The sequence below is a fragment of the Neolamprologus multifasciatus genome, chromosome 6 (assembly GCF_963576455.1).
Source record: "Neolamprologus multifasciatus chromosome 6, fNeoMul1.2, whole genome shotgun sequence".
Taxonomy (NCBI): Eukaryota; Metazoa; Chordata; class Actinopteri; order Cichliformes; family Cichlidae; genus Neolamprologus; species Neolamprologus multifasciatus.
Window position 1 is genome coordinate 3,594,291 of NC_140444.1, and position 23,520 is coordinate 3,617,810.

The window sequence follows — 23,520 nt, forward strand, 5'->3', positions numbered from 1 at the left end:
GTTGTGGCCTGCTAAGAATGCCAACCACACCCCATCTTCTCCTCTCCGCCGAGGGGAGCACAGTCTTACACGCCGCCTCACCACCGGCCCTCTGCTGGGCTTATGAAAGCGGCTTGGTTCGCTCCAGGCCTGTGAGCTAGTGAGCTATAATGTCATTGTTGCTGCTGTTATTGTAAAGGATATCACACACACAAACACACACACTGTCCGCAGAAACCTACAGCGATAAAGCTCACACTCCAGCCTGCACGCGTGCGTAAAAAGGGAAATCTGAGCGGCGCTGGATGTGTAAACCGAGGGATGGGGTGCAGTCCCCATTGATGAAAACGAGTGGGTGAGGGCTGGATAATGCTATGATTCATCCCCTCCTCCCCTACCTCTCTCCCCCATCAGCACTGTCACACCCCACCCTCACCACAGCCCCTCTCTACACCTGTTTGACCCGGGCCGTCTCCACTCACTGTGACCGTAAATTGTTTTAAATGTATCGATTGTTTTCAGCAGCATCCGGTCTTCTAATGCAACCACGACTCTTTTCGGAAACACCTCCCGAGCCCTGGGTGCTGTTATATCGGTGGCTGCATGTTTGGGAACACATCAACACCTCCACAAGTGCAAAATGACGGAATCGCAGAGGCTGGTGGTTACTGGATGTGATGGTTATAATGGAGAGCTCGGCTACAAGAGCAGCTTTCTGTGCCTTAGAACTTCCACAGAGGAGGAAGAAAATGTTGCCCTTACTTTAGCATGGCTTGTTCTTTCTCCTCTTCCTCCTTTTGCCGAGCCATCACTGCCATGATTATCTTCCTTTCCTCCTCGGTGAGGTGGCTAAGGTCCGGCAGATCTGGCATGGACGGCGGCACGGTGGGTGGGCGAGGGCCGCCCTGGGGCCCCACCGAGGCGGACATCTTTTCGACCAGCACCACCCCACCACCACCTCCTCCTCCTTCTCCTCGGCGTGTCGTTTCGGCTGACAGGTTCCCCGGAGTGTTCCCGAGCCACACCTCACGACATGGTCGGCGGGCGTAGTGAACGCGGTAGCGGCAGCCGCAGCTCCGGCGAATAGTGCGCGCCGCTCATGGTTGGAGGCACCCTCGGCTGTGCTTTTGTTTGTCCTCTTTATGGGTGTTTCTGCCCCCACCACGCTCTCGTCGTCGTTCCCCCCCACCCCCCGCCTGCCCTCCTCTCCCCTCCACCGCCCGGTTTCACACGGAGCCCATCTCCGTTTTTTCACGCCGGGAATTGAGTCGAGCTGAGGAGGGGGCCGTGGTTCTTCTTCGCTCGGCTGATCTGTGGAGCCTCCGCCGTCGTCGGACTGGAGCTGGATGTCGGGCTGGTATAGGCGGAGTCCGTGCTCGCTCTCTCCCTCTCTCTCTCTCTCTCTCAGTCAATGGGAATGCAGCCCACCGTCATCTCCCGTTTTTGCAGAGGCGCGCTTACTCATGTGAGAATGGGGTCCTCAACCATCCCAGGCGTCGCTCGGGCACGCGCATCTCAAACCCACACAAAGTTCAGGGAGCACAAAGCGTGTCGGTGTCTGACACTACCGGCTGCTTCCGGTCCCCTTTCAATGCTTTTATATTTCGTCAACTCGAATAAATCACCGCCGGTTTAATGCGCGATCACTTTCAGCACCACGGACAGCTGCTCAGTTCTCTGTGAGCGGTTTCCACACCTGAGCGACTCCACGTCGTGTTTATGCTGTATTTTTGAAATGCTCCAAACCACGAGAGCAAGTAACGAGCTTATTCTTCCGTATTCGGACCTGAGATTGCACCAAGCACAAGCGAGCACAAGCAGCTGCTGCACAAAACTTGATCTAACCATTCTTTGACGTCATTTGAAACGTGTGTCCTGATACAGACTTTAGACTGACCTCCGTACTTCACGCGCTTTACTTTAGGGCAATGGAAGCTGGGCAGGGGTCTCTGACATTTCCATTTAACCCACCTTTCCTCTAACATTATGTAGCTTTTGTGTTATTCTTGAAAGAAAGGTGGTTTCTCTGGGTCATTTTAGCCTTAGAGGCATCCATTTATTTCCCTTTTGTTTATTTTCCCATCTTTGTTCGTTATATATAAGTAAATGTTGACCAACTGTCAGGCTGATTGCTGTTCAGTCGGTTTTAATATTGTAGTTTCTTTCGTTGCGTCCTTCCTTGTTAAAGGTGTGTGTTTAAAATAATTTAAAAAATGTTTTAACTCATCTAGTTATTTACTGAATGTACAGAAAAACAAAACAAACAAAATTTCACAGACATTTTGGACAACTTCATGTTCAAATATCTGAGTGTTGTGTTAAAGACATAATAACCAAAGTCAAACTAGGGTCAGATGAGGAATCAAACAAGAATCACATGTTTGATTTGGCAGTTTGTTTGTTTGTTTGTTTGTTTGTTTGTTTGTTTGTTTGTTTGTTTGTTTGTTTGTTTGTTTTGGTGCAGATGCCATACCAGCACAACCCCAAAGTCAGCTGCGTTATCTCCCAGAACTAAAAAAGAGATCTTCTGCTTGTTATGTAAATGTGTTAACCACCATACTACGGCTAGATTATACCTTCATATAACACCACTTCATACCACAAGATGGTGCAGTGAGTCAGAATAACCTTTATTTAATCAGTCAAATTAATAAAAGCAATGGGCTAACTGGAAAAAGGCAGATTAATATACAGCAGGACACATCCAAAAACAATTCAATAATCCCACTGTCAAAACACTGCCCCCTAGTGGGGAAAGTTGTAGTTAAATTCTGCAAATTACAAATTAGGGGCTTGTCTGGGATTGGCTGTCTCACATTCACAAGGGTGAAGTGCATCAGGCTACACAGAGCATGTTGGAAGTCACACACAGGAACAGCACAGAGGACGTGGCCAGTTTCCAAAATAAAACACTGTGTCCAGACCAAAAGATTAATTTTCATTTCGTTTTTAAACATTTTTTCATATTTTTCTGCTTTTCAGGATAGAAATTCTAATTGAATTCATTTCAGTTTTATATTAGTATTATAGTATCAGTTTGTATTAGTTATTTTGTTTTTATTATGATTATATGTGGAGTCTTTGACAAAAAGGTGTATTTGATGTTATGGAACAAATACAGGACAGGTCATACAAGTTTATTATATTTAATATTTTGACCAAACAACTAAAGATTAAAACAGAACATGTTTTCCGTGTTTTCCTTAAACGTTTTGTTTAATTTGACTTAGATTCATTTTTAGAAATATCATTTACAATAAATAAAACATTTGCATTTTAATTTTCATAGTTGGACTAGTTTTAAATAACTTTTAAAAAGTGTTACCTTACTTTCCTAAATGACTTTTTTAATTGCAGCACCACCTCTGTCCTGTGATATGTGTTTTACCAGATTTAACTAATATTAATAAATACAAGACTATCAGAGTTTTATGCCTCACTAAAAACTCTAACTTTACTATTTCCATAAAGTATGCTCATCATACTTCATTTTTGTAAAAGTGTCAGCCACTTCTGTGTTTAATTAGCCAGCTTGGTTTGCTCTGAGAATAATATTATTTTTAACGGTTCTTTACAGAGAGCGAGACACGACTGGACACCACATGACATTTATTGTAGTCTGGAGGGAAGTTTGGTACAAAATAAGGCAGAAAATAATGAATATTTGGGTTTCTCAGTAATCTGTACAATATTTTTTGAATGAATACACAGATTTCTAGAAAGTCTTTCATAAACCTTTTTAGGTTTCGTGTCTCATTGTGTTTTTCACAATAAGAAAAACCTGTCGATTCCAGGTATTAAGTGTAAACTTCAGAGATCTGTCAGAGAGTGAGATGCTCGCTGCTCCTTCAAACAGCTTCTGTCCATTATTAATCTCGCTGTCTGTCCTGCTCTTTCGCTTCCTGGCTCGTTTTGCATTCAGGTCCGGGCTCCCAGGTTACATCGATCCGGAGCTGGCACCGGTTTCTCCCGGATGACGTAATGATGCTGGGTGACAGGCTGTGTCCGTCCAGCAGATGGCATTAAACTCTCGGCTTTTGTTTACGCTGCCGCCTGGGCCTCCGTCACGTGACGTCACCGGAGCGGTGACTGTACCGCGGTGACGTCAGCTTTCCGTGGTGCAAGATTTTGTCATCATTTAGGTCGTGACTAGGGACCCCAGCCCTGAGTGGCACAGTCGTGCTACAGTCTGCTGCAGAGTGTGAAAGTCTGCAGGAGGAAGCAGAGCTTCAAGAGCTTTACTGTTTTTATTTAACGAACTCTGACAATCACACAGGAGTAAATATAACATCATGCACACATAATCCGGAGTTTGTTTTTTATCATGTTACAGTCTCATGTTACAGGACATGAAACTACACCGCAGACTTTTCACTCACTTCTACCAGGAAGTGGAAAAACTGGGCCCTCTGGGCGCCGAGTAGTGATGCCCTCTCGCCAAAACATGCGCTAGATGAACCACACTGGATGAGAACATGTAGCACTTAGTACTATTTTCATCTGACACGAAAATACTAGTACTAGTGCAATCCTTTGTACTCTGTAATATATGTTACTGTGCTAACGCAGATAAAGCTACTCAACAGAATATAAGTAGTTAACACCATCTCAAAGTGATATACATTTAATACATATATCTTCCTATAGTACATATTCATAATTTAACAAACAACAAACAAACAAATAGAGAAGGAATTAATGAGTAAGGTGCTTTAACTATATTTTGATGCTAAAACTTTTGCTTAAATGGAATTAGCCCCCCCCCCCCCAGTCTTCATAACAGTCTCACATATAAGAGATGTACTGGTCTGTTCCCACTGAAAATTGTGTCATTCTACTTCTGTGTGTCTTCAAATATATCTTTGTGTCAGCCAATATTCATTTTAAATGACTTTTTTTGTTTTAATTGAATCTAAAAATAGACATGACCCGAGTATGAAGCCTGTCCCAGCTGTCACATGTTGAGGGCACAAACAAGCATCACCTCCACTTGTCAAAGACTTTGCAGAAACAGGAACAGACGATCTTTGTGAGCATACTGATATCTAGTGGACACTGACGTACACTGCATGAGCAGAGAGGAGTGAATCACTTCACAAGTCACTACATGATGTTTATGTCTGTGCAGGTTTTCATCCGTCGTGGTAACTGTAAGAGCTTGAAAATAAAAGGCAACTGTGAAGCCGTTTCACCTCTCACACAAGTGGTTTCTCACACTAACAGGTGAAGACCACAAAAAGACTTGCAGCAGTCAATCTTCAGACTATCACGATGTTTCTGGTCACTTAAAGTGCGAGTGAGGAACTCTTCCTCAGCTCAGCGCTGATTTCAGGTTTATGGACAACAAACCAAAGAAAAACATTAAAACTTAAAATATGTTTGCGTGTAATTACACATTAAGTGATTATTAATAATCGTATGATAAATATGATAAAGCTAAAGTAACATCGATCTCGTACGAATGTTAAATGTTAAGAGCTGATCCTGAATACTCACCATGTTTGCAGCGCACAGTGTAGCTCGTTAGATGTATGCCATGGATAGGGGTAGGAGTGTTTAGCGGCGTTAGTTATGAATTTATTGTAAATCTGTAGACATATGTTTATATTTAATACTTACAGACAAGAATTGCCCACAAAACATCATTTTCATTTTAATTATGGTCTATAATTAAGAATACGTTGATGCATTTGCCTCCAAATAATCAAAATGTGTGTGTGTGTGTGAAAGATATACCTGCTCTAAGAATACTATTTAAGCAAAGAAAATATTGTCACCTGCTAATTGTTTTTGTACAGTAGCACCAAAACTGCAGCGTGTCACATTAAGTTTAATTATGAGGCACGTGCACGTTCTTTTTGCACAAAGGAAGAGCTGAAAGCTTTGTGCGCGTTTCTTGTGTTTAGGTTAGAAAATGACACGAAAAGGAAGGCAGACGTTTGTTCATTTGAGGAAATGAAAACAAGACACAAAGAAGTCAGAGACATAAATGTTTATGGGAAGCGAGGTCTGCTCTCATTCTGTGGTCTAAGCATTTCAAGGATATTGGCTCGCTTATAAAAAGCAACATGTAACACCTTCAGCACTGTTAATGTAAGAATTGCTACATAAAATGCCATTTCCATTCATACAACATTGAAAATGTAGCTTAATATTCAAATTGACTTTGCACAAATGCTTTTTCACTAATCTGCTTAACAGTGCCACCTAATGTATGAGTGAGGTACTGCAGGAGTAGACTCCTAGGACTGTTGTCGCTGGTTTTTAGAAACTTTTTATTCCAATTTTAATAGCTTTGTTTTTTCTGAAACATTAAATCAGAATAAATATTTTCTGAGAAAAATAAAACCCAAATAGCAATGCAAAAAAAAAAAAGATTTAGGAGAGAAATATTTACAAATTCTCTTCCTGAATAGCTTTAGTAGACACCTGAGGACAGGAAGGGCACCTATTGGTTGTTTTTTTTTTGGTACAGATCTGCTGAGAGTCTGTCTACTTGCTGAGGACCTCTGTGTCTACATCTTCTGTACGGGACACCACTTTCCCATCAATGATCTCCTCAATCACCACCTTTTTCCTCTGGGTTCTGACTGGTTTACCTGCGGAGCGAATAGGAACATCATTTAAACCTGAAGTATGTGTCATTTTACCAGGCAACAGCATTGAGATAAATAAAAGCAGCAGTGATGTAAACTTACGTTCTTCTTTGACCTCGACGACCTTAACGGTTTTCCTGCATGAAAGGAAAAAAGTTAATTTTGTACTAAATGATGAACTTTTGGATGCAGGAACTTTTAAAAGATAAAACATTCCACATGTTAAAGTTTCCAGCTTTACAGCACAAATGAACATGTTTACAGCCTGGTATATAATAAAATAAGATAAAAAATAAAAGTCTTTACAGCCAATTTCCTCTTTTATGACATCTATATGGAGAGGGAATTTGTATAGCTCAGCTGGTTTGATTTTATTAAGGGTTAAAGTTTGCTTTATTTGGCCACAGAGTGCTGTATCCTCTTGCTTTCTGAGCATACTCAGGATACTGAACTGAACCTGCCTTTCCTGTTTGTGCTCTTGAAACATTTTAATGTTTTAAGGATGCTTAGCATTCCCAAAACTTTGGTTTGCTTTAATAAAACAAACTATAAAACAAAATTATGTTGTTGGGTCTTTTTTTAATGCCCACAGCTTTAAGATTACGACACATTAGTTTTTCTAATGTTTCCTTCTTCTGGCAGGAAGTTTTTTTACCACCATTTCTTCATCCAACCCTTTAACCTTTGAAAGCTGACAAGGAGTAACTCTTGAACTGTGCGGTTTGTATTATATTTCAGTCCAGAACAAAATGAATGGGATGAATCAGAAGTTAGTGAGGGTGGTCTTCGCCTATGCAGCTAACATTGGAAAAACCCAGGAACTATTCTAGCTAACTAACTGATTACAAACTTTTTATTCAATTTTTTTGGATTAGCTGCAACTCCTGCTCCTCTCTTCAGCTTTGGCTGACTTTAAATGCATTGCTGCCAGAGCACTAGCACATTAATACATCCACTGGCACCAGTTTAAACCTCTGCTTTACTGCAAAAGTAGTTCGATTTACAGTGATGGATGTTTATTTATAAGTAACTTACTGTATATCCTCTCCATCCAGCAATCTTCTGTACTCTGCGATCTCCATCTCCAGCCTGGTCTTGATGTCGAGCAGCAGCTGGTACTCCATGGACTGCCTCTCGATGTCCACCCTCACCTCGCTGAGCTCCTTCTCCAAGCCGTCCACCATAGCCTGGAGCCGGCTAAGCTGCAGGCTGTAGCGGGACTCTGTCTCTGACAGCTGACCCTCCAAGGCAGATTTCTTCATGGGAGAGTAAACACAGGAGGATAAATGAGTGTGTGCCGAGTGCTAATTGCTTGTTTTGAAACTCGTATTTCCACTTGAGTCGCATAAGGCATAAAAAATGGTGTCTGGCAGGTTGACTAACTGCGGTTTGTGGTGTGTTCAGGAAAATGCTGCAAATGTGTTGCTGCTATGTAGAGCCTTCCTTACCAGGCTGAGCTGGGACTGTAGCTCAATCTGCAGGGCCTGCAGGGTCCTCTTGAGATCATTGATCTCAGACTTTGAGGTCTGGAGGGTCTCTGTGCTGGAAGCCACCTGCTTGTTCAGCTCATCAAACTAAAAGGTATCAAAATGGTCACAAAAATATTCAAGCCATCGGGCGATCACATTTATTTTAGTGCAGCCTCTTCTCCTCACCTTGACCTTATACCAGGCCTCCATCTCACGGCGGTTCTTTTCATTGATGCCCTCATACTGAGCTCTGATCTCATCCAAGACCTTGTTCAGGTCTTCCTGAGGCTTGGCGTCCACCTCCACATTCACAGAGCTGCCAGAAACCTGTCCACGCAGGGCTGCGAGCTCCTGAAACCATGACAACAGTAACAGGTAAGAGAGTGAAACGCTAAGAGAGGAAAAAAAAAAACAGTTTGGGTCCTAAGGTGAAGAGCCGGTTAAAACCAGACTGTTACAGAAAGTACCAACATTTATAAACACTGCATTCATGTAGCCACGCACTGATGTGTGCTGCTGACTCGCTGTGTTTTCACTGTATCCCACTGTTGTCCTGTGTGGCCAAAGCATTTTTCTTTGAATGTGTTTTTTTATGCTGAGACTTGACTCAGACTGTCATCTGAAAAGTTGTATCTTTTTTATCAGCCTGAGGCTCTGAAGTCACATTAAAATGATCTAAACAAATTCGGGATTAACGGCTGTTTGAGTAGGCAAATGATGTCAAATTGCTGGTGAACTGACTCATCAAAAGCTACTTTCATGCTTTTGTTCTGCACTTTTCCCGGATGTGCAGCCCTGAGACTTTCAAAGTGCATCACATGTCCACTCTGATGTCAGCGACAGCAGGCCGCTCACCTCCTCGTGGTTCTTCTTCAGGTAGACCAGCTCCTCCTTCAAACCCTCCACCTGCATCTCCAGATCAGACCGGCTCATGGTGAGGTCATCCAGAACTCTTCGCAGCCCGGCGATGTCCGACTCCACCGACATGCGCACCGCCAGCTCATTCTCAAACCTGTTGGGGATCAAATATTGCTTATATTGCCGTAGCTGCTCGATTGATGTTAAAACAAAAAACAAACAAAGACGATGTAGCGTTAAAAAACCAGCGGGGCCAGTTAAACCACTTTTTCCTTTTGTTGTTGACTGTTACGGGTCGGTGATAATATCAAGAGAGAACAAGAACTGGTGAAGTCATGTCTGAATAAATACCAGTCAGCTAATTGTTTTTCCACCACACAGACATCGACAAATGTTCCCACTCACTTGATTCTGAAGTCCTCTGCTGCCAGCCTGGCGTTATCAATCTGCAGCATCAGCCTGGCGTTGTCCTGTGTGGCCAAGCTGATCTAGGAAAAGTAAACAAAGCAGAAATAGCGTGAGTGGTTTCTAATCCGAATATAATACTACCACAAAGGCGTAGTGACTCATTGTCCAGAATGTGGGCTGGCAAGGTTGAGAATAAGTTTATTCATTCATTCCAGTGTAAATGCTTTAACAGGATCAAAGAATATTCTGTTCATCAAGTGCGTCTGAGCATCTCTCTTGGCAGGGTTTCTACATCCTGTTGAGTAACAAAGTCCAGTTTGTCGTGTGTAGTTTTTTAGATCTGATCCACATAACACGGACAGACAACTGAATGATGCTGCTGGTGTAGCATGCCATATGTTACTGATAATGTTGCAGAGTAGTTATTGGTGTTTAAAAGAAGCAGATGACTTCCTTTGAAAAAGAGGCGACATATGTTGAAACGTTAATTTGTGTTTGATTTTTATGTTTTTCTTCAAACAAATAACGGCATTTTCATCATCACCTAATGCAGAAAGGGTTAAAAAATACTAAGAAACGAAGGGAACTTAGTTAGACAACATTCAGAGATTATCAACAACAGATGTTGGAGATAAAAAAAAATAAGTTTAAGGGTTGGAAAGAAGAGTTCAGCTTCATTTTTTTGAAGTTTTGAAATTGTTTTCTTTACTTAAACATTTACTGAAGGGGGGAGCTCACCTTTTTGCGCAGGTCTTCGATGATTTTCTCATACTTGCTGTAGTCCCTGACAGTGGGGGTCTGCTTCTCGTACCACTCGCGGATTTGACGCTCCAGCTGCGCGTTGGAAGTCTCCAGAGAGCGCACCTTTTCCAGGTAGGAAGCCAGCCGGTCGTTGAGGTTCTGCATAGTCACCTTCTCGTTGCCTGATACGGAGAAGCTGCCGCTGTCACCCGAGAGCGTCTGTGACAAGTCAAAGCCGGAGCCGAGGCCGTTGGAGGCGTAAGACACCCGGACGTTTCTACCACCTGCCCCGCCATAGACGCTCATCGTGCCCCGAGAGCTTCGCAGGCTGGGCGCAGAGGAGAGGGAAAGAGCGGATAATCCGTGGCGCATGGAGGTCATGATGAGTCGGTGTCTGTTCTCAGGTGCGGCGATCGCTAAGTCTCCACGAGTGGTACGCAAGAGGTGGTGCTGACGGAGCCCGGAGGAAGGTTTTATAGGGGAATGAGAGGAGGGAGCTGCCAAACAGGTATACTGCTCGTCACTGCAGGTGTGACCAGGCGTGGTGGGTCTTTTTGGTATTCGCTGTAACGGCCGTCGTTGCATATTTTGTTCAAGAGGCGTGTTGGCCATTGTTCGTGCCCTTCGTCATGTTCAATTAAGCCTCTTAATCTGAGGAGGAAACGAAAGATGAATTTCTCTTTTGGTAGAAGTATGTGGGAATAATCTTTATAGAATAATTCGCTCATAACAAAGACCAAAAATAAGATCCTTACAGAGATGAACCTTTCACCCTAACGTGTCTCACAGTTGGCATTTTGACCTGTTGACACAGGCTGAAGACAGGATGCCCAAAGTCAGGCGCAGGTCCACCTTCTATGGGTGAAACGCAGACTCTTTCCCTTTAAAGGTGGTCTGTGGCTAACAGAGACCAGAAGTTAGCGTCTGCTCACATCTGTCTATGCCACATCTGCGGTTTTTTCTATGGGCCGCATTTTGAATTTACTCAGGTGACTCATGGTGATTCTGCTCAGACACATCTGAAAACATTTGCCAGACGTGTATGGTAGTTAAGCCATAAATGCAAATGCAGCTAAGATTAGGCTCGAAAGTATCGCCTGTAGGGCTGTTACTTAGTAACTGCTTCTTACAGTAGGTGTTACAGAGCGACAGACCTACAAACTTACCACAAGAATAAAAGGAGTCTCTCAAAATGATATATTATATATGTATTAATCTAAAAAGTGACTGTATTCCATATGAGGTATAAGAAGTGGTAAAACCCAGGGATAAGAGGGTTACCTGACCAGACAGGCTTCATTCTCTGAACAGAGGCGGAGCCAAGGGGTGGCCATAGACTTGCAATCAGGGTGAAACCAGAAAACTTCTGATACAGTTCGCTTGGGAATGCATATGAATGGGGGCCTGTGGTAGGAGTGGGCGGACTGATCCAAACATTGATAGTATTAATGCAACGTTGCTAATGGCATCATATAGATGCTGAAGTGATACTTCAGTTTCAGTTTTTCACTCCTTAGGTTCAGTATGTTGCTCCCCTTTCATCACAAAGTAGACGTGTCTGTGCAAACACAGCTCCTCTCATGCACATACGATTCTCCCCCTCGTTCTGTCATGTGACACCGTGTGCAAAGACACATGCGGGCTGCAGAGAGGAGCATCCGGCAGGGACATTTTACAGCTGTCGGTGAACACACAGCAAACTGCAATATGCGTGTGAGAAGGGAATTCTCTGCTGTTGCAAAACTGCCAGTTTGTACAAACGGATGAAAAACTGAAAAAGGCAACAACAAGCTGCAAAATAGAAATAAAACGTTCAAAGATCCCCGGCACAGACGCCGAGCCTCCTGGTAGAGAAAACCCAGATAGTTTATGGTGGTGAAACTCATGTTTCAGTTATGACTCATGTGGGCTCAACAGCGTTAGTAATTTTCAAAGTGTTGTTGGTCACGATAGCTGTTACATCAGCTGACTGGTTACCAATAGAGTACATTCAAAGATTGAAATAATATAATCATCCTTTTGAAACATGTTAAATGATTTTATTGGAAGTGAAAAAATGTAATAACCCTTTTGTGTTAACTGTTAAGATGAATGTATTTATAGCACAACAATGATGCATTCACCTCATTAAGTTTGTTGTATCACTACTGGTACTTGGTATCAGTGATACTGGGCCAGTATTTACACCTCTAGCCTACAGAGCTGAAGCTCAAGTTTCTACTACTTTTTTATCACACTTTTAAAACAACTGGTTGGTGCAGTATAGATGTTTAAGTAGTAGTAAAGTGTCTTTATGCGAGTCTCAGGCATGTCACCATGCCACGAGCCCCTTTGATGTCAGGAAACAAGCAGCAGTTACTGGATTGCATCATTTTCCCTCCCTACAACCAGCTGTTTCTCATGTACACGTGGAAGTCTCCAGTGTGCTGCATGTCTAACCTTTAATTATCTCTTACAAAAAAATGTGTCCTGTCATAAATCCTGGACCAACCAATCAACATACAAAAGTTGTGTTTTACGGAGAAAAGAATCAGAATCAGAATTTAACTTTATTGTCATTGCACATATCAAAAGTACAAGGCAACAAGATGCAGTTAGCATCCATCCAGAAAGTGCTTTAGCAATAATATAGATACAATACAAAATATGGGTCTATTATGGGTATGTTACAATGTACATGGTATGAAGGTATGTTATGAACAGTGTTGGTCAAGTTACTTGAAAAAAGTAATCAGTAACTAATTATTGATTACCTCCCCCAAAAGGTAATCCCGTTACTTTACTGATTACTTATTTTCAAAAGTAATTAATTACTTAGTTACTTAGTTACTTTTTAAAAACACGATTTACAACCTGAATAGGTGATAAAGTGATAGATCGTTCAGCCCAATTCTACTTTTTCTGCATAATCATCATACAAAATGTAATCAAATGGAAAAGTCTCTTTTTAAAACTTGTTTTATTAGTTTTAATCTTTTAACTTTATGCATAAAGCAAAAATTTAATTATATGCAACATTCTCTGACTGGAAGAAATTAGTTTAATATTTAAACTTATTTTCTGCACATTCCAGCACATAAAATAATTTTTTTTTTGTGTGTTTACACTCAGTCTTTCAAATAGATGCAAGTAAAACACAGCAGAAAATAAATAAAATCAAAGACTAGCGGTCCTGTTGCTCTATTTTCACCTGTAAAGCAGGAGTGGGGCAGGCGGAGGTATACCCTGGTGCAGCGGTCAGTGGAAGAATCCGTGTGTTTCTCTGTGAGTTTCCCATTACGTCGTAGCTACTCGGTGCTTGCTCGGAAGTTTAGGGGGTTTTTTCGCTGTAAAAAGAAGTTTTCTTCCCACGCACAACGGACACTAATGTTTTTGTCACTTTTTATGGAATCAAACTCAAAGTAAGGTCAGTACTTCCACGCTTTAAACGCTGCACGCTCATACTCTCTCTGCTATAACTATAAGTATGTACAGGCTGTAGCGAGTGTACAAGCTATGAACAGGATATAAATATGAAAACTATACAGAAATATGAAATATGAAACTATACAAGTTATAAACAGTTGTAAAACTATAATTATAGTATAGTACAGAACGACTGTCTATATAGCATTTACAGTAGTGCCGTTTATTTGGGTCGAGGCAGAGCAGCCCCCGTACCAGACTGTTATACAGTTGGTCAGGATGCTCTCGATGGTGCAGCGGTAGAAGTTCACCAGGATGTCTGAGGACAGGTGGTTCTTCCTCAGAGTCCTCAGGAAGAAGAGGAAGAAGAAGAAGAAGCGCCTCTTGACCAACTTGGAGCAGTTGGTTGTCCAGATGAGGACCAAAAGAGAAATTCATCTTTCGTTTCCTCCTCAGATTAAGAGGCTTAATTGAACATGACGAAGGGCACGAACAATGGCCGTGTTATTTTATTTAAATTCTGACATTTTTTATGCTGTACTTGCAAAAAAAGGGTGCTTTTTTCTGTCTGGAAACAATTAAATTAATTAATTAAAAAGCTTTGAGGGCACACTCCCCCTCCTGCACACACAGCTGAACTGCAGTTGTCTTCTGCACAGTGAGGTTACCATGAAGTGGAACGGCTCTCCTAGATCGGCTCTGGTGGCACTCTTCCTTTGGGGGCACTGGAGTTAGGTCTGGTAGCTCGCCTTTTCTATCAAAAAACACTGACACATCCAACAAACGCAGCGTGACGTCAGTGTTACCAAGAAATTAATTAACTGGATTTGATACATCTTTGGTAGATGTAGCCAGTTCTGAAAAAGTAATTTCCTCTGGAGTGTTGTTCCCTCGGGCTGCTGCTGTTGCACAAGCTTTTGTAGGTGAGCACTTGGGTTGCGTTTGCTAAAAGTTGGATGAGCAGCTTTTTAGGTTCATATGAGCGCTCGTACAAACCAGAAGAGAAGAAACTTTTCCTACAATTTAGAAGATGAATCGTGTGTTTGCAAAACTTCATACTGTGTGACCGTTATTATAAGTGATCCATTTCAATCCCATGAAGGGAGTGCCTGCTTTGACTGACAGGTTGTTTCCATCTTTAGTTGTTAGCTGTCTTCTTGGACTCACCTCAGCTAATTGGAGTCACTGAAGTGGAACAGTTGACTCTGTTTGTGCTGTTGGTGCATTTTGGAGCATTTAATTCAGTTAACTGACAAATGGTTGATGTGCTGTGTCATAATGGACTTCAAGAGGCGCAGACAGCTCCACTCCACTCATCATCACAAATGTAGAACAGGGTGAATCTGTCTCCACCTTCAGGTTTTTGTGCACCCACATCGCCGCTGATCTCACCTGGACCCACAGCACCATCGCCCTGGTAAAGAAAGCCCAGCAGTGGCTGCACTTCCTCCGTGTGCAGAAGCTGCTGCTGGCCTTCTACCGCTCCTCAGTGGAGAGCATCCTCTCTTACTGTCTGGATGTTTGGTACGTAGAGGCCACGACTGAGAACAGGAACACATAGGATAATTAACACCACCCAAAACATAACTGGCTGCCCTCTAAAACACCCCTGGAGGCCATCACCAGAACCTCCTGTCTCAGAAAAACCTGGGCCATCACAGGTGACCCCTCGCACCCTGTCCACAAGCACTTTGACCCGCTGCCTTCTGACTGGCGCCTCAGATCAATCAAGTCCCACACTTCCAGACTCAGAAACAGCTTCTTCCCCTGGGCCATTCAGACTGTTAACAAACACCGACACACCCCACCGGTGTCCACCCACCCACCAATCTAAGTCTTTTCTGTGCACTACTTCCAAGCACTTTGTTCTTTAATGTGTCTTTCTCATGTTTTGTATATATTTCTTCCGTTTCTTATTTATTTCTGCTGTCTTACTATTTACATTTTATTCCCTCACAGTCGCTGTGGATCACCCATAATTCTGTTGTACATGCACAATGACAATAAAAGGCTATTACATCTATCTATTGTATTCTATTGTAGAAACTATCAAAGATGCACGACTTCTATTTCATTGAGCGATTTCTAGTGTTTGTTAGTTATTTGTTCTTTAGTTCGGATTAGCAGACGTGTGTGTCTGCAGTGGTTGCCACTCTTTCTTTAAGTAAAGTTAGTGGAGTTAAGTTCACTGGTGGTTCCCAATTGCCCAGAAAAAGGCAAAGAAAAGCAAACGCAGCAGTGACCAAAACACTAACATGGATGGTGTTGCAGACGTCATCTAACAGACTGTAGACTGAGTTCAATGTGCATCTGTGGACAATAAACAAAAAAGTGTCACGTCCGGTGTGGCAGATGTGTGGAGTTTGTAGAAAAGGACCCAAAAGGCGGCAGCTCTGGTGCAGGTGAGTGTTTATTTACAGGAGTGGGGACAAACAGCAATGGTTGGTGAACATGAAACTGGAAAACCTAAACTGGGCAGAGCTAAGAAAACAAACCTGAACCCTTGAAACCTTGAGACATGAGACGGAGATGCAGGGAGAGTAATGCAGCCAGAATACACAGGAAAATGGAGGGGAATAACACAGACGAACCAGCAACTACTATGACAGAAGACACAACTTAAATACACACAAGCTGTGTCCCAATTAAGAGACCGCACGCTTGAAGTACGCGTACTACGTACGGTGCGTACTATAAGTACGAGAAGTGCGGAAGTGAGAGGCTTGTGAAATGGGACGGTCTAGCCTTCGTCGCGCTGTTCAGGTTGCCTAGCAACCATGATACTAACCGCGAGAAACGTTACATACAGCTTTGTGTGACAGAAATGAAGGAGAAAAAATGTTTTGTTGGTCAATCATTTTTGTCATGACATCACTTTGATTAGTTGAGTATCTGAGGCTGAGACCACAGGACTGTAAAACATGATTGTTGGGCTTCATTTCTGTACTGAACAGTCATTTAAGATTAGCTAGTAAATAACAATTAGCTGATGTTGTTCATGAGACTAAAGTCATCTCACTGTGGTAATGTAAGTATAATATGGCCAATATTATAGTTATTGTCAGATTATTATGAGATATATATATAAGGCTTTACAACTAAGTTAACGCTGAAAGTACAAACATCACTAATGTCACATAACTTTGCCGACATGTGGCCAACAGCAATGTTTTAATGTTCTTCATTATTAAAAATTCGCACATAAATAAGTGACGTCATATTCAGTACTTACTTTTAACAGTTCACTTTTCGGCCGCTCCCTTCTGCCGTATTTTGCGGCAAAATTATCCACACCCACCGCCGCGCTATGAATTGTGGGATATATGGGACCACAAAGCGTGCACCGGACCACGCTTGATATTTGGGGAAATCGACGGCGCATTTGGAGTATGCATTTCAAGTACACTTCGAATTGGGACAGCCGTCGTCGCGTGGCGGTGACGTAACCGCACTTGAAATGCGTACTTCAAGCGTGCATACCCCGAATTGGGACACAGCAAGCTTCAGAGAACACAGGGAGATCACACACAGGTGGGGGACACAGCTGGGAGTGATTAACGTGACGAGACTAGGGAGGCGAACTGAAAACACTCACATAAGACGCAGACCTTCACAATAAAACAGGAACTTCCACATGAAAGGACACAAACTAAGAAACGCGGACTTGATACAGGAACACACGGGCAGAACAGAGTAAACACTAAACAGAGGAAGAACAGAACCAACAATCACACTAATAGAAAACACAAAACGCTGGGTCAAAAGGACCCAGGACCATGACAAAAAGCATCTTAAGCTTAGTTAAATAAAATCAGCCGTGTTCAGCTTCAGGTGGGGACCGCTGTAAACTTACAGCTCGCTACTGGATCCATGTTTTCCTTGAGTGCTAATAAACCAACAGTCCACAAATCAGACTTTTACCAAGAATAAAATGTGCAAAGTTCGAATAATGTTTTCTTCTTTATTAGACATGATGTGTGGCAGCCTGAAGGAAAAAAACCTGAACATCTGAAGAAACATTTCAATCCTGAAGGAATCACAGATCTGTGGCCTCATCCACATTTAAACAACTGAGAGTAGGAACGTTCCATTCTGATTGATATGGTTGCATTGCTTATCTGTTGCACAAAAACTGTTGAACAGTACGGGTAGGTGTTGATCTTGGCAGTAATGGTGGTAAACTCCTGGATAAACAGAAACTACAAACACATTTTATTTTCATTTTCACAGCAGTTGCCAAGAGCCTTCTTTTAAAACTTGCGAATCGGCTCCAATTCCCATGAAGCCTGTTTGTTGTTACACAGACATCTATCCAAACACATCAATGCTTCATTTAAATTATGTCCAATTACTTCAACTAGAGGCAGATGTTTTACTGTTAATAAATGCAGAGGTAGGTCCTGTTCAGTGTCCCTTACCTTTCAGTGTAATTAGGAAAAGTATTTAGCTCTGAAATAATTCACATTATCCCGGATTTTCAAAGAATTACTGACGAGAATTCCTTGCAGGCAAATTCGTTGCAAGGAAAAAAAGAAAACACAGATGAAATCCAGATATGGTTCTCTCAGAAGGTTTTAGAAGGTGCAAGTGCGTGCAAGTATACACTCCTACTCGATGCCTAAACAAACAAGATTAAATGTCAGGTTAAAATGACAAGGAAGTTTAGCTCTGGACCAACACGACTGGAGTTAGACACACAAGAGCTTAAAGTAAGAATCGAGTGAATGCGTGTAATGTGAAAATGATCGCTTGTAAAAATGCAGGTTTAACAGTTATCGCTGTGATCTGGAGTTCACCTCTGATGAAGCAGCTTTCAGCCACGCGCTGTGACTCTGAAGGCTCGAGTTAAGCGTCCTGGCGTCTGTCATCGTGTAGCAAAACTGAAAAGCAGCAGATGCTGCTGAAGCAGAAGGTGAACATGAAACGGTGCATATGTTTATTCTAACTTACATCATGGAGCCCTGCTCTAAAAACTGTCAGATTTAACTCTGTCCATAAAACTTTAATTGCCCTGCTTTATCATCTAATTTACTGCAAATGGGAGGATAATGATGAAAAATGGAAATCATGTTGTATTAAATAAGAATTTAAAGTAGTGACTTAAAGCACAACCTCCTTAGTAAATGTTTACATCTTAGATCAGGTGAGCAAAGATGTTTTTGCAGCGAGAGCAGACGACCAGAAAGAACGCAGGTTTAAGCTACCGCTGCATTAGCTTCCCTTTTCTGTGTGTTTTCAGCTCACTGGTTGATTAGGGCCTGATGAATAAAAAAAACAAAGAATTACCTGTTTTTGTTTTTTTACCTTTATTTTGTCTCTGAGAAAAATTAGATCGAGGACATTCACGTTAAATTTCGATAGAACAGTGGCAGTATAATGTCCTTGTTATGTATTTGTATAGCTCTTTACTAGTCCCTAAGGACCCCAAAGCGCTTTACACAACCAGTCATCCACACACTGGTGATGGCAGCTACATTGTAGCCACAGCCACCCTGGGGCGCACTGACAGAAGCGAGGCTGCCGGACACTGGTGCCACCGGGCCCTCTGACCACCACCAGTAGGTGAAGTGTCTTGCCCAAGGACACAACGACTGAGACTGTCCAAGCCGAGGCAAACCGGCAACCTTACGATTACAAGGCGAACTCCCAACTCTTGAGCCACAATCGCCCCGTTAGTGGATATTAGGCCCTTGTAGAGCAAAATTTAGCATTTTGGTCTAGACAACCCAAAATCTGATGGCCACATATGTGGCCGCCAAGTCCTAGGAGGTTAATTTGACATGTAAATATTTGCTGTTTTAATGTCAGTCTTGGTGCTCTAGGCAGGTTAGATTCAGGCGGGTAAAATAGACAGAAATGATAACATCTGGCACCTTCTTCACCAAAAGTCCAAAACAAACAACCAACAGAATTCTGGCAGAAACACTCACGCAAGGAAGGATAACAGACGATGTGATAAAGGACAAAGGGAAGACACACACATAAATGCAAAACACGGGTTATCATAAGACTACCAAAATAAACAGAAATCAGCACACGGGGAAACACTGAAGGAACAAGTCTGTGAAGGTTCTCAGTCATCCAGGTCATCGTAGTCTAAAGAGCTTGGAAAGAAAAGCGTCTGGACTTCTTTAAGTTGCTTGAAGACGTTTCACCTCTCATCCGAGAAGCTTCTTCAGTTCAGAGCTGAAGGTCAGGATGATGCGTTCGCCCCACTCAGTCCTGCTTGGTTTCATACCAGGTGCAGATGTTTCCCGTCAGGATGCTCTTGGTGGTGCAGGAGATAGCCTCAAGATTAGAACAATATTAGACCATCAGAGCAACTGCACATCTGTTGACTTTTACTCAAATCAAGTACTTTTTTTTTGCATGAACCTAACAAAGGTGTGGACGTAATTAAATAAAAAACAAAACAAGTAACTATAAAACTAAGTCCGCATGAACTCAGGGCATCACAGTGGACTTGAACCCCAGTCTCATAGATTCAAGTTTGTCCTTTAACCAGTTCACGGACCCCTGATCCCCTGCGACGTGAGCTCTGCCGCTTAAATCAAATAAACCACACTTCTGTATTTTTTCTTTTTTCCCTCCACAGAATCTGTGACATCACAAATACCCCCGATTGATCGGTTGCAATGAGGGGCCTGGAGCAGCGTCACCATCACTGTGATATAAACATCAGTATTCTTTATGATTAGGTTTGGCCTTTCAGTTCTACACAAGTAATCTATAGATATTAAAGCATTGATAGCGGTGCCAACTTCCTGCTTACAGTTTGGATAAGGAGCCTTCCTGTCTCAGCTTGTCATTTGCACATTGTGAAATTAATCAGTTCTTAACTGAAGAAGCTTCTTGGATGAGAGGTGAAGCATCTTCAAACAACTTAAAGAAATCCACCTTTTATTTCCAAGCTCTTTAGACCACTGAAGGAACAAATACACACTAAATATTAACAGAGGGTGTAACCAGAAAGTAGGAGGAACAGAGTGAAAAAGCATGAACGTTTTCTACAATGAGCACAACTCCTCGTTTTCAAAGACAAATAAAACTGCAGGTTCTAAGACCAGAACCCGTACACAGCTAATTGTTGTCCACATAGGAGACAGCTGCTTTTATAATAAGCGTTTACAGCTTGTTGGCTGCCCTAATGGTGACTAAATAACCATTTATTGAAGGATTTAGCTATATTTAGGTCTTAAACTGAAGGTAGATGTAAGAGTTTTTTCATTAGGATTAGAAATTAAACAGATGAGATTAAATTAATGGTTGATGGTAAATTACAGTTAATCTTATTCTAGTCCAGACCTTCCCAAAGTGTGGGGCCCGCCCCCTAGGGGGGGGGCGCAGAGCCATTGCAGGGGGGGGGGGGGGGCGGCATGAAAAGGGAAAAAAAACAAAAACAACACTTGGACACTGCTAGCACGGCGCCCACACAAACGCAAAGCAGAAGATGAAGCATCGCTGAATATGTTTCCAAACCAACTTCATTCTAAGCCAAAGACTAGAAAATATGGTGAAGCAAATCTTCCCTTTGGCTTCACCTGCACAAGTGCCGAGGTAGGTCTCCCTGCAGGATTGGTTTTCCCTTCGTCGGGAGCACCGTTGGGTTCTCCAAATCACGGACAAACAGTATCCCACATTCTTGATTTTTAGTTCACAAACACTTGTTGTAATGACCAACTACTCCTGACATTTTGGAGATGTTTGCTCTTTATACAGTAAAGTTACAGTGGGATACAAATAAAGTCAAGTGGAACTACATAAAATATATTTTTCAGGCCTCAGTCATTCAGTTTCCCCCTCATGATATTAAAATCATTATCATTGTTGTCAGTGTTTTTGTGCTTTTTCCAGTTTGTCAAATCCTTCCCTCTAGTGGTCAAATCACAAGGAGTAAAGAAGTGGCTAAATGTGAGTAAAATATATATTTAAACGCGCCCCTGTGTCCTGGGCTAAACAGCCGAAATATACTCAGTATGCTAGACCCCGTTCACTCAACTAAACACATCCATAAAGATGCCAAAGCCGAACTTGAGTGAGGTGAGAAAGCCTCTGCAGTTTAACAGGTACTCGCCATCCAGCTGACTCGCTGACCCCAGTCCTGACGCCGGGAACTCCTTTGAGCTCCCAGCTCTGACTTGTTCGAGACGTTTGACATATTTGCCCAACCTTTTTTTCTACGCAACCATAAATGACAGCCGACAGTGGCACGCCTAGTCTAATTGTTTTGTGAGAAGCAAGCACACTGTAACCCTGGGGTGCTTTAGGAATGTCAAACAAAGTGCGATGGAGATAATTGTTTTTCAGGCACGTTTAAAAATATATATTTTACAAATATTTTAGGAATTTAATACTTTGTCCCTTCAGGTTGTTTCCACTCAATTTATTCCTTGTTTTCTGAGACACTTGTTTCACGTCTTGATTCCTCACGTCTCATTGATATGTAAGAATGAGATTGACAATATATGTTAACGACAAACGACTGATTAAAGACGTTCTGCTCACTTTCCTGCTCTGTTGGGAGGAGCCACCTTGCCCAGTGCGTGACAAAACGATCAAGCTGTTCCCTTCAATCATCCTCACTGTTATGAACAAATTTGTTTGTTGGCTTAGCAGCCGTGAAATGCATGGCATGATGCATTTCTGGTCGTTACCACATTGTTTCCAGTGCTTCCAGTGATTTGATCCGCATTTATTTCTAAGGTGTGAAGGGCTTAACTTGTGCTCGTTCTGCTTCTGACACTGTGTGAGTGCTGGAACGCGTGAAGAAACCACACCACTCAATTACAGATGATTAAAAGCTCTTTTGAATAACGTGTTAGCTGGAAATGACTGGGATCAAACATAACAAAAATCTGCTTTTAGTCTGCATTCCCATGAATTCACGAGGTATCTGAGTCAGATTGTTCCAAACTGGCAAAAACCATTAATTTCACAATGTGCAAATGACAAGCTGAGACAGGAAGGCTCCTTATCCAAACTGTAAGCAGGAAGTTGGCACCACTATCAATGCTTTAATATCTACAGACAGTGTTGGGAAGGTTACTTTTAAAATGTATTCCATTACAGATTACAGATTACATGCCCCAAAATGTATTCTGTAACGTATTCCGTTACGTTACTCAATGTATTCTGAATACTTTGGATTACTTAATATATTATCATGCTGTTTACAACTACATGAATGTACTATTGCTGTGATTTATTACTGTTACTGAAGGTCCGCGGCTCCGAACCGTAGTAAAGGGACCTCTGGCTAATACGGTGGGTTCTGTGTCGGCTCGTAGCTGAAAACTAGCTTTACTTTGTTGTCTGGGTCAACTTTGCTAGCGAGAGACAGAGAGAGGCGTTGAAAGGCTGCTCCAACAGAACTTATTGTTTTTGGAGGAAAACACGAACACGGTGTACAGTCGAGTCTTAATAGCTTACTTACAACTGGGCTCGTCAGGCTCTCTTCTTGGCTGCAGTGGTTATTATTATATTTACATGCTTCCAGCTCCCGTTTTTGCTCGATGACAGCTCGTACTTTTCCTTTTTCTCCCTCCCTCGCTCACAGACACATAACGTGTATGGCAGTCCATTCTCCCTGCAGCACGGACTACACTGCCCATGATGCTACATTCTTTAGAGCTATACCTGTAGCATTCTGCCTGTTAGCTTAGCACAACAACAACAAAAAGGCCTCTCTCACCCAGGAAACACGCAGAGCGAGAGCGTCACCCTGTAACCATGGCAACCGTAACGCTGCCGCCTGGAACAACAGAACGTAGCTGTCAAACAAAACCCAAACAGTCCTGACCCGCCACAATATGAAACAGGGAAGTACCGCCGTGTAATCCATTTATTTCAACAAAGTAACTGTATTCTAAATACCACCTTTTTAAACGGTAACTGTAACGGAATACAGTTACTCATATTTTGTATTTTAAATATGTAACGGCGGTACATGTATTCCGTTACTCCCCAACACTGTCTGTAAATTACTTGTGTAGAACTGAAAGGCCAAACCAAACCATAAAGAATACTGATGTGGCTTATATCACAGTGATGGTGCTGCCGATCAT

At 42.3% G+C, this 23,520-nt stretch overlaps 2 protein-coding genes across 12 annotated transcripts in view; both read right to left on the reverse strand.

Annotated features, from left to right (window-relative positions):
- The window catches only part of rims1b (regulating synaptic membrane exocytosis 1b), a 106,643-nt gene extending 104,904 nt beyond the window's left edge, over positions 1-1,739 (reverse strand). For 3 of the 11 annotated variants that reach the window (XM_085161951.1, XM_085161952.1, XM_085161949.1), the window contains exon 1: positions 742-1,737. In XM_085161951.1, the coding sequence (XP_085018077.1) occupies positions 742-908 (167 nt within the window). In that variant the 5' untranslated portion in view covers positions 909-1,737. Of the gene's footprint in view, positions 1-741 lie in introns of all 11 variants that reach the window. The other 8 variants (XM_085161948.1, XM_085161953.1, XM_085161950.1 and 5 more) reach the window with 5 other exon arrangements.
- A 4,217-nt stretch (positions 1,740-5,956) lies between these two features.
- LOC146516162 (keratin, type I cytoskeletal 19-like) lies at positions 5,957-10,538 on the reverse strand. Its single transcript, XM_085162053.1, has 8 exons — positions 10,049-10,538; positions 9,308-9,390; positions 8,900-9,056; positions 8,231-8,395; positions 8,024-8,149; positions 7,611-7,831; positions 6,678-6,712; positions 5,957-6,578 (listed from the first exon to the last, which is right to left on the reverse strand). Exons 1-8 carry the CDS (start codon positions 10,430-10,432, stop codon positions 6,472-6,474), a joined length of 1,278 nt encoding a protein of 425 aa, XP_085018179.1. The 5' UTR covers positions 10,433-10,538; the 3' UTR covers positions 5,957-6,471.
- Between the last annotated feature and the right edge of the window lie 12,982 nt (positions 10,539-23,520).